This window comes from Nematolebias whitei, chromosome 11, assembly GCF_014905685.2.
Source record: "Nematolebias whitei isolate Nwh7 chromosome 11, NemWhi1, whole genome shotgun sequence".
Lineage (NCBI taxonomy): Eukaryota > Metazoa > Chordata > Actinopteri > Cyprinodontiformes > Rivulidae > Nematolebias > Nematolebias whitei.
In genome coordinates this window covers 24,477,797-24,489,086 of record NC_056508.1, presented here as the reverse complement: position 1 = coordinate 24,489,086, position 11,290 = coordinate 24,477,797, and the positions used below count along the sequence as shown (strand labels likewise).

Below are 11,290 nucleotides of genomic sequence, written 5' to 3'. Positions count from 1 at the left end.
ATATATTAAACCAACTTCTTTCAACTTTTCTGTGCATACCAGCATTTCTATTTTTTTCAGTGAATAAACTGCTGGGTTTTATTTGTGTGTGTGTGTGTGCGTGTGTGTGTGTTTGAACAAATTACATTATAACCTGCATTTTTAACTTCATGTTATAAACCTGTGGGGAACACTCATGACCTTCTATTCCTTTGGAGAAAACCTAAGAAATATTAAAAGTACCATTTACATTTTCAATCTAATATTTATTTTATATAAAATTTATGTTTTCACTGTAGGTTTTCTTCATTTTTGCTGATTTCTCTTATTTTCTGTAAACTACTTTGCAGTTGAGTAAGAAACTTTTGAATTCATGAAACTACAGTCCAGGCAGAAACGTGTCTGAAGGAGCTCTCATTAACGTACTGTACATGTAAATTTAATAATTCAAACTTAAATTTTATGATAACCCACAGGACTTACTGTTTTAGGCAACATTTCACCATGTAATTAAACCAAAACACAACTGTACTATTGTGTAAACCTAAATAGGATATGTATTTTTTACTTTTTAAAAACAAACTTTCAGTGTTGATTGTTAAATTTACAAGTTGCACTTGAATGCATCACAAATCTTCAAATGGTTAAATAAACTGCCTTGCAGGGCCTTCCCGAAGGCTCAGAGCCTGTGTTTTGGACCCGCCCACTCACGGTTTGGTTCATTTCCCATCAGCTGGAGACATTGACTGAACTGAGCCTTCTCTCCTGACAGTGAAGTCCTAACCAATGCAAGAGGCTGGGTGAGCTGCTGGGTAATCTTGGGAAAGACATGGGTGAACTTTTTCCTGTTCAGACGGGTTGTTTTTGTTGGTTCTAGTTGTTGTGAGAGGACTGGAAAGGGTCAAACTGGTGCAGTCATGAACCTTTCAGACAATGAACATCTGTCAGCAACAAACATCCATGTTTAACCTAAAGTACAAATCTTTGTAATCTTTCTAACAGCCTGTCCTTCTGTCTCCGTTGTTGTCTTAAATTTGTCCTTGTGTCTCCATGGAGACGGGGTTTGGTTTTGTTTTTGTGCCCCCGTATCTGCTGTCATTTTGCTCTGAGCCTCATCACCATGGCTACAGAGTTTCACACGTCTGTTGTCATGTCCTGCCACCCGTGGACTGCGCCACAATGTCCACTTCCTCTCTCCGAGCATGTCCCTGGGGGGCCATCAGAGGGACAGACACTTCCCCACCTCCACTCTCCCATCAACAATGCTGCTGGTGTCAGTGATTCAAGGACCCAGACCTTGAAACACCTGGAAGCTCCTCTGCTCTGCACCTCACACGATGCAGCGAGGCTCACAGCTCTGACGCATCGTCTCAGGGAGATCTGGTTACTCACCGCTCTTACTTTGGCGGGGACATTGTTTGTCTCTGCTGTGAGCGGCAGACCTGCGGACAGACAGAAATCAGTTGGTGCAGCTGCACCGTTGAGCCTTTTCATGTAAAGTAACACCTGTGCATAAAACCCCCACAAATTGTAAAGAATGAGTGAAATACGAGGAAATATAAAACCAAGGTTGTTTCAGTGTCTACATGTAAGCTGCAGCTGGCAGCGAGTCACCCTGAGGACTGTTGTCTCCTCACATGGACTTCACGCCCACAATATGTACATTATTTGACATGAAGAGTGCTGTTTTAATAAACTATTCAGACAATAAATTTAGCTGCGTATAAAACTAGCATTCTTTGAAGGAATCCATCTTACTATTAGTGTATTGTTCTGCACTATTGGTGTTTAGTGTATATCTTAGATCTTTTAGCGTACATGCTGTTGGGCGTTCGTTTAGCGTATATCTTAGTTTATATCTGAGATCCTCAGTAGACTACTGTTTTTATACAATTTATATTTTTTCTTTTGTTGGATGTAACCGAGACCCTGTGTACACAATTTCTTTCCACATCATGTACATGTGATGTGGATGACAATAAAGAACTTGGAATCCTTACATGCCAAGCTTTAGCTCAATAGCTGCACAACTGGCCCAGTTATTGACTTTTTTGCTATTGCCAAAGGCAATTAGCTGTGGTGGCCATCTTGAATCAAGTTAATCAGTTGCACATCCAGTGTGTTTCATTAAAATCTGCCCACTGCTTCACGAGATGTTTTGCTGACACACAAAACAAACACATGCAGGCTGTTTCATGATCGTGTGCTTTTCATTGTGGAGAGGGATTAATGTAACGATTAGGTTTATTAGTCAGTCTGATTGAAGATGGTCGTCACAGCTAGTCCACCTGGGCAACACAAAGATGACCATAGCTCAGTCGTTTTTACAGATACTGTGCAAAGATTAGGTGGGGGTAGCTGAGAGTCATCCCCAAAATATCCCCTGAGCTCTGAGAGATCACATAAAACCTGAAAAACTTGGACATTCAATACGACATGTCTTTAAAAAAAACTTTACCATAACTGCTTTACTCCTGTGTAATATTGCAAAAATTAGAAACTTCTTCTTGTCTAAAAATCATGTAGAAAAACTGCTCCTGGACTGGACTGGTGCAACTGTTTACTATCTGGGTGTCCAAGCACTTTAAAAAGTCTTCACTTGATCCAAAATGCTGCTGCCAGAGTGAGTGGATAAGAGAAATCGTGTTTTTCCAGTTTTAGCTTTTCTTCATTGGCTCCCTGTCAAATTCAGAATTGAATTCAAAATCTTACTTCTAACCTACAAAGCTCTCAACAACCTAGCTCCATCTTAGAGTCGAGATCTTATTGTTCCATATTTTCCTAACAGAGCTCTTTGCTGTCAGGCTGCAGGCTTACTCGCGGTTCCTAGAGTTTCCAAAAGCAGAATGTGATGAAGATCTTTCAGTTATCAGGCTCCTCTCTTGTGGAACCAACTTCCAGTTTCTGTCCGTGAGGCTGACACATTGTCCAGTTTTAAGACTGGGCTTAAGACTTTCCTTTTTGATAAATCCTATAATTAGGGTTGGCTTGTTATGCTGCTATAGGCTTAAACTACTGGATGACAAATTGACCTCATTTCCTTAAATGATTTGCTCAAATTAATTTGATGCAATTTCTATCTTAACATGTGATTCTTGACCTGCCATTGTGTATCTGTTCCTCTCAAACCCAGCCGGTCAAAGCAGATGGTCTTTATCCTGAGCCTGGTTCTGCAAAATGTTTCTTCCTCATGAGGGAGTTTTTCCTTTCCACTGTCGCCTTCATATTTGCTCAAGATGAGTCAGAGTCAGAGATTCTTTATTGTCATTCGCACCTCATGTGGTACATGTGGTGGAGCGAAATTATGTACACAGGGTCCCAGTTACATCCAACAATAAAATGTATAAGAAAAACAGTAATAACATCTAAGATATGAACTAAGAAAAACATCAACTAAATATACACTAAGCACTCGTAACATAAAAACATTGAACATCAGCACAAACATGAACATGAGTCTGTGTGAGTGGATGTGCATGCATGAACACATCAACATTTAAACAGATCAGCAGCAACATGAAACAGATCAGCAGCAACATGAAACAGATCAGCAGCAACATGAAACAGATCAGCAGCAACATGATGTGGTTTTTCACAGTGATTATTCTAGTTAGAGATTCATGAGTCTAACAGCCTCAGGGTAGAAGCTGTTCCTCAGTCTAATGGTTCTACACTTAATGCTCCTCAACCTCCTTCCTGAGGGGAGTGGGGCAAAAAGTGTGTGCTGGGTGAGTGGGGTCATTCACGGTGCAGGTGGCCCTCCTCCCACATCTGGAGGTGTAGATGTCTGTGATGGTGGGGAGGCTGATTGAGTAGATGAGAGTTCTGCAAAGGAGTTAAACTCAAAGTAGTCTGCTCCTCAGATAATTCAATTTAGTTTATTTATATAGTGCCAATTCACAACAAAGTTGTCTCAGGGCACTTTATAGAAACATTAAAAAAAAAAACAATTAGTAAAGTTCTCTATCTAGGAAGCCATAAATAGTGTTAAATTATTATTTTTATATATGAATGTTTCTGTTCAGTGCCCTGAGATGAGTTCTGTTGTGACTTGGCGTTATATAAATAAAATAAATTGAAAATCATTCATACTCGGACACCCGTGGTGCCTCTTTCTCCTATCGCCCGCATCTCTCGTCACCGGGCCGCCCTGCCTCCTCCTTCCATAGGGAGGTGGTCCACTCGACAGAAAGGAAGCAAAAATGGGAGTAGAAATTCAGACAATAACTCCAGGCGATGGTTAGATTAATGCCACTTAATTATTCGCCCTTTTAGCCTATTGGTTGATTGCTCCATCACTAAACCATACTTTCTCCTGTGTTTCCTCCTGGTGTTTAGGACGGACATTCCCGAAGAAGGGACAGCGCGTCGTGGTGCACTATGTCGGTGAGTCAGGGCTATATTTAGACTCTGCTTAATTCCTGTCTTTGTTGAGTTAAATGTGTCGTTAAGTGCATGAGACTTCGTTGTTTTAGGGAACAGGTCTTAGCGGTTTTATTAAGCTAGCAGCTTGTCCAAGGCTGACTGTTAGCATCGAAGCTAACGCTAAACTCCGTTTAATTTACCGTTATGTCTGCTCGGCTAACATCCGCTAGGCCGACGACAAGTCTGTATTTCTACCAGGTTCTCGGTTACTCAGGCTGGCATGACTTGTTTATTAAATGGACGAGTATGTAGTTGTTGTACTGCTGCTCCACCCTTTATTTAGGAGGTGTATATTGTTAAGCAGCTAACGCTAGCTTGTCAGTCATCAGGCGAAGCTAAACCTCCAGCTTTACGTCTCGAAATTCCCGACAAGCTCCGGTTTGTTGTGCAGGCACGCTGGAGGACGGCAAAGAGTTTGACTCTTCGAGATCCCGGGGGAAGCCTTTTAAATTCAAGATTGGACATCAGGAGGTAATTCGTGGCTGGGAGGAAGGAGTAGCTCAGGTGAGGACATGTACATGACACAAGCGCGTGCAGATGTGATTTATGAAGTGCTATAACCTGGACAATTTGGGTTTGTCAATGTTTGATGTGTTCGTTTTAATTAAAACAAAAAAACAAGTTGTAAGTTTCATGCAGCTAATACTAGGTCTGCATACTAAACATGTAGTAGGGTCACTGGAACGGCCAAACTCAGCGCAGTCTACCTTAATAAGGCGTGAATTCGTGCCGCCATCTTGGTAGGTGCTACATGCCTTCCTTATTTACTGTCAGGACAGGGGTCTTGTCCAAGATAATAATAATAATAATAATAATTATTCAAAATGCCTTTAAATTCCGAGTTTACCGTAGTAAACTTCCATCCATTTTCTTTACCCACTTCTTTTTCGAGTCGTGGGGGTCACAAAACCCACTCATGCATGGAGAGAACATGCAAACTCCACCCAGACAGGTCCCCGGCCGGGATTCAATCCGGCGATCATCTCGCTGGGAGGCAACAGCTCTACCAATTGAGCCACCGTGCCGCCCTATAGTAAACTTGCAGTATACAGTAGTCCCTCGTTTATCGCGAGGGTTACGTTTCGGAACCGCCCGCAATGAGTGAAAATCCGTGAAGTATAAATGACATCAATTCCTGAGTTGAAACAACATACCAAAACAGTCAACTAATACATTTAAATAAACTGAACTAAAGCCAAAGTTTATTTAGCAAGAGTTTGTTAATTAAGACAACTTAATGTTGATTTACTCAACTTAAAACTATAAGTTGAGGAATGCCTCTTTACTCACCAGCTCTGCAGAACACACAGCTCTGTTCCGGTCCGGCTCAGTTCTGGTTCGGCAGACCTACTCAGCCTTGGTCCAGTCCCGGTCCTGTTCTGGTTGTCTCTCTGCATCCACTGAGCGCCAAAGTCACTGTACTGTAAGGACCATTCGGATCAGATCAGAACTTTCCCTCCAGTAGAAAGCAACTTGGCCTTCTGAGTAGTGCACTGTTGCCTTCTGGGTAAGGTAGTCCTTTTAGACTAGTGATACAGTGTAGGCTTATTGAGAGAAAACTACAAAATGGTGGAATTTTTTTTTTTTTTTTTGGTCATGTACAATCTTAAAGTACTGTACTTTGAAAAACCGTGCTAGAGCAAGTCTGTAAATGTCGAATCACGAAGCAGCGAGGGACGATTGTGTACTTATTAAATAGCTTTTTTCTTGGGATTTTTTTTGTTGTTGCCTTTTTTATTGTTGTAGACAACCAAAACTTTTGTCAGACAACCAGATTTTTGGCAAGAGGTTGTCCGCTGGACACCAGCCTTAAAATTTTCCTTATGTCTACCCTTACAAACTCAACCAAGCTCAATGTTTTGCCATTATCTGTTTAAATCATTAGAACCTGTACTTCTAGGAATGTTGCGCTGTATGTGAACACAACTCAAAATGGTTAATAAATCACAACTTGTTATTTATTAACCATGTTACTTGTGATTCATAAGTAAAGCATCCATGTCCCATTCAGAGGTGATCTTTCTTTCAGAAATTAGTGTGGTCCATCGGAACCAAAGATGTGGAACAGAACTCTGCTGTGTTGAAGCAGAGTGATGCATTCAGTGTGTCGTGTCCCTCGTGTCATTTAATATAATGAATCAACTCACTTTAGCGTTAACTACTTTTATAAACTAACTACAAAATTGCTGTGCGTCATCATCAATATTCTCACGGTAATAAACCTTTTTGTATTAAATATGTGAGACTGTTGCAAAGCATGCTGGGTAGGATTTATGTGTGCAATGTTTCTGACGGTTTATGATGTTTCTGCCTGTGAAAATGGGTTTTCTTTTTATTTTCCTGTTCTGGTTTGGCATTTGTGTTAAAGTCTGTTATTGGCTGTAAAGTGACACCATGAGGCAGAGACTGGGGGAGCACTGTGAGTGTGGTGACATTACCAGGTGGGTGGTGCTTACCTTAGCTTAGCTCCACATAGCATAGCATTACTTTGTAAATCACTACTCTCCAGTGCACTTTTAGTGTGGAGACTTTGCAGACTTGATTTTACCAGATTTAAATTTAGCAAAAGCTAATTTTGCTAAAGGGTTTCTAAGTTAGCTAATCCACTTAATGGAAAGTTAGTTCTGTTATTAGTGGAGAACCGTGCCCACAACTGAATGTACTGATCTATCTAATGATCACAGCACTTAGTATTTTTATCACAGAGTTGAATATGGGGAACTGCTTGTCACTTCATTTCAGGTATTATTTTTTTTAGACCAAATGCTTAATCTATGAGTAAAGGCCAGTTGTTGTTCCAGTTTAAATGTTTTTCAGTGGGCAGAGATTTAACAAATGCCTTTTTGAACAGAAATAGCTCAGATCCAGCTGGGTGTGTGGTGTTTTTATGCTCTCTTCAACCAAATGGCTGCTACAAAGCCAGGGCCAAGCTTCCCATCCCTTCTGGTGTCTCATTATTTGGTGATCGAGAAGGAAAAAAGCTGTTTTCATTTCATGGATCGGCACATTTATTCTCCTCTCCATTTTCTGCTTCAGACTGGATCTTTCTGACCCGAGTGGGATCAGCTGTTAATCTTTGGGCTGTGCTTTAAGCTGCAGTGGCTCACGACACAGACAGCGTCCATACAGGCAGCTGTGTTTATTGTTACATTGTTTTAGCCGACACTTTCCTCAGATCTAACCTGCAGTAGAGAAAGAGTCTAAAGGAGTGTGAAGGGTTTACTGCATCGAGTAAGTTGGCAACAACCTTTTAGGACAGACGGTAAAATATCATTGTCTTGACTGAGTACTTTGGAGCTCAGCTCCTGTAAGTAAAAAAAAAAAAAGAATCTATTTATTCCCATTTGCTTTTATTGAGCATATTGTTGCATTAATGAGTGCTCAGCCCAACTTACAGTTCAGCTGCGTAAATATTCCTATGTTTTGTGATAAATGTATTCAGAGCTCTCAATGACCCAAAGAGAGGACGTACAGCATGTCAGTCGTTAAGTTGTTCCAGTTTTAAGCACAGATTTCAAACCCTCAGTGCTTCGTTCATGAAGAGGAAAACTGTTCAGATTTAAAGCCCGATCACTTCCTTATTTTAGTTTGGACCTCTCTCTCCTTGGTTTGCTCCAAAAATCAGTAATATTCGAGGTGATTCACAATTTTCAACAGATTGAAATGATTCAACATTTTCACGTGTACAAAACATCCTGTTTTGGGACCCCTCCCCAAGCACTCCAAAAAATGTTGACGTTCATGAAACTGATTTAAATAAAGCTGAGACACAACACCCATGTACTTGCATGGATTTTATTGTACTATGGTAAAAGTGTCATTTTACATTTGTACACGTCTCAGAAGTGTTTTAAAACGTACAGATATTTGTGATGGACTGGAGGCCTGTACAGGGTGTACCCCGCCTCTCGCAGTTACTGCTGGATGTGGGCACCAGTGACCCCCGGGACCCGAAAAAGAAGAAGCGGGTAAAGAATAATGGATAATCTCTCTCGGACCAGACATTTGCTCACATACACAAGTTGTACAGGCTGATGACTACGCTCCCAACACATTAACGATTCATACTAGATTCTAGGTACAGAAGTCCTGGGGAGGTCGGGGGTGCAGTGCAGGAGGTCTGTCGGCGAGAGCGGGATCAGTGGCAGCTGCGTGCATGTGTGGTTCATCTGCTCTGAGCACTTTGACACGAGAGGAGCTCACAGCTGAGCTGCTGCCCCCACAGACGAGAGCTCTGCACCCGGGCTCCCAGTACATCTCATGGTGTCAGTATTTTCCCTGTGGGAGAATTCAGTAACGTGTTGGTTATACAGGGTGTATGGAGAAAGGTCAACATTTTATTTCATTTTGAAAAGCGTACACTAGCTCCTGACCCCCTCCCTGTCAGAACATATTGTGAAAATGTTAAACTCTCCCATCACGTCTTTCTTAATGGGCTCATAGGAAGAAGGCACTAACTGAGCCGAGGTAACTATCTGATGTTCAGCCATGTCATGGAAACATTTCAAAGCATTTTTAGCAAAATCTTTCAATCAAACATTTCAACATACAAGTTCATGCTCAATAATCCAGGTAAAAATCCAACAATGGGGCTTTCCTGGATTTTTCACCTGGATTATTGAGCATGAGCTTTGATATTTTGAACCACTTTGGCCATGGCTGCCTCAGAGGAGTCGCAGAGGAGAGGGCGGGCTCCAGAAACCACCTGAGCACCATCAGACTGGCTGACCCACTATGTGAAGGTGCTGTTTATAAGACCGAGTTCGTTGCAGCTCCTCGGACTGAAGAAGTGCTTTGGATGAAAGACTAAACGTTTCAACAAACAGAAACCATCCAGAGGACCTGACTTAACTTTGGTGGCTAACATTTCAACATTAAATTATATCTTGCTTCATCCCAGACTTCTTATAAACAGGGTTTATGTTGCCGTTTATTCTCATGTGTTGTTAAACTCAGTGTTTGTTTATTTTTGTGTGTCGTCATCCACAGATGAGTGTAGGTCAGCGGGCGAAGCTCGTCTGTACGCCAGACTTCGCCTACGGCAGCAAAGGTCACCCAGGGATCATCCCACCAAACGCCACTCTCACCTTTGATGTGGAGCTGCTGGGTCTGGAAGCCTGAGACCTGCACCCTCCACTTTGTTTAGTTCTGCTCAGAGTTTCAGGGTAAGAAAGTAACTGAATCCAGAAAGGCAGCACGATGGTGTCATTACGGTGGTCGGAAGAAAACGGGCTGAACGTTTCTGTTGCAGGTCGACTCCTGTCTTAAGAACGTGGAGGAAACATGTTCAGATGATTCCTGCACAGGACCTACATCTACAGCTTCACATCCTTTTTATTCCTTCTCATTCAGGTGCAAACTGAATTATGTCACTTGCTTTGAAATGTTATGTCACATTTTTCAATCTCCAGGCCATCTCTTGATATATATTTCATCACGTACTGATGTGTATTTTTCTTTGTTTTTAAAATGGACCTCATCGACTCTCAACAGATCTGAAAATGTGTTTGTTTGTTTTTTCTTCAGGAGCATGTTTGTTAAAAATCCTGAATCCATTTTGTTCCTGTGACTCTGACCTTTACGCTCAGATGTTCCAGGTGCAGGCATGAATTGAATGAAACTAGAATAAATCATTTGTGATACTTGCTAATGGATAAAACAACGATGTGGAGCAGTGTTCAGAAAACGACGTACCAGGATTAAAACTGAACAAACTGCTGCCGTGACTAACCTGCAAGTCTTAGCAGACATTACACTTTTTTCTTTTCTTGTTTTGCTGTACAAAAAGACTAAAGTTGTGATTGTTTACAGCGTTGCTCTGGCTGTAAGGAGGTTTACAGGCACAAACACTTGGTCTGGGTGAAGGCTGAAGTTTCTCAATTAGCGAGGAGCTGATTTTTACAAACCGCCTCGTTTCCCTCCCGTCACCAACTTCATTTCATTGTTTTACATCTTCTGGTCTGTGACAGATATATTTAATGGTTTTACAGCACACTAACAATAAAAGAAAAAGAAAACCAGCATGTTTTATTCAACACCAGGAAACGGTGTTCTGCTATTTTCAGTTTCTTGTGCATTTCCAGAAAATTGCCGAGTTAAAGATAATAAAGATTTAAATGGAGAAAGAAAAGAAATGTCTTGCTTCGAGGCGGAGTCTGACAAGATGAGTTGTTTTAACTTTATAAGCCATATTTTGCAATAAAATGTTATCTTGCTCAAACAGACTTGTTGATTAGACTCCTGAAAGTTTATTTTAGTCATTTAAAAAGCTAAAATGTTGCTTTCTGAACATTTGAAAAGATTAAAGCCAGTTTTATATTTAAACATCTGTTTCATAATAATTAATGTGTTCTGTGTTGTCATCATTGTATGTTCCCATACAATGATGACAACATTGGCTCAACTTTTAACTTCCACCATACAGACTGAAATGAGTTTTTCAGGTTTACCATATTTTTCTGACTATAAGGAGCATTAAGCGAAACAAAACGGTCCGATAAGTCAAACTTTAATCAACTCATTCACAATAACTCAACATTGTTCAGTTGTACCACATAAAATCTGTTTGAGGTCAGTAAGCACAACCAGAATTAATACATAAGGTGCTCCTGATTATAATGCTCACTGTCGGTTTTTTTATTTTTTATTTAAGGACTTTAAGTGCGTTTTATAGTCCGAAAAATCTGGTTGTGGAGTTAAAACCAAACTAAGATGATTAAACCTGAGAGATTAGAGCTACTTATGGATTAGATTCTAAGGTTGAACTTCAGAATGCCTGTTAAAAAAAAAAAACATGATTTCCTTCTGTTCCTCTAAAACATCAGCTGATCCGTGGGGACTTGTTACATTCTGATCAGACGGTGTGAGGAGTAAACGTCACCAAGTC

General features: G+C 40.8%; 1 protein-coding gene across 1 annotated transcript; it reads left to right on the top strand.

Annotated features, from left to right (window-relative positions):
* Positions 1 to 4,079: 4,079 nt before the first annotated feature.
* Positions 4,080 to 10,624, top strand: fkbp1aa (FKBP prolyl isomerase 1Aa). The gene is made up of 5 exons (XM_037684043.1): positions 4,080 to 4,218; positions 4,318 to 4,365; positions 4,796 to 4,908; positions 9,394 to 9,569; positions 9,656 to 10,624. The coding sequence occupies exons 1-4, from the start codon at positions 4,182 to 4,184 to the stop codon at positions 9,523 to 9,525; spliced, it is 330 nt and encodes a 109-aa protein (XP_037539971.1). The 5' UTR covers positions 4,080 to 4,181; the 3' UTR covers positions 9,526 to 9,569; positions 9,656 to 10,624.
* The last annotated feature ends 666 nt before the right edge of the window (positions 10,625 to 11,290 follow it).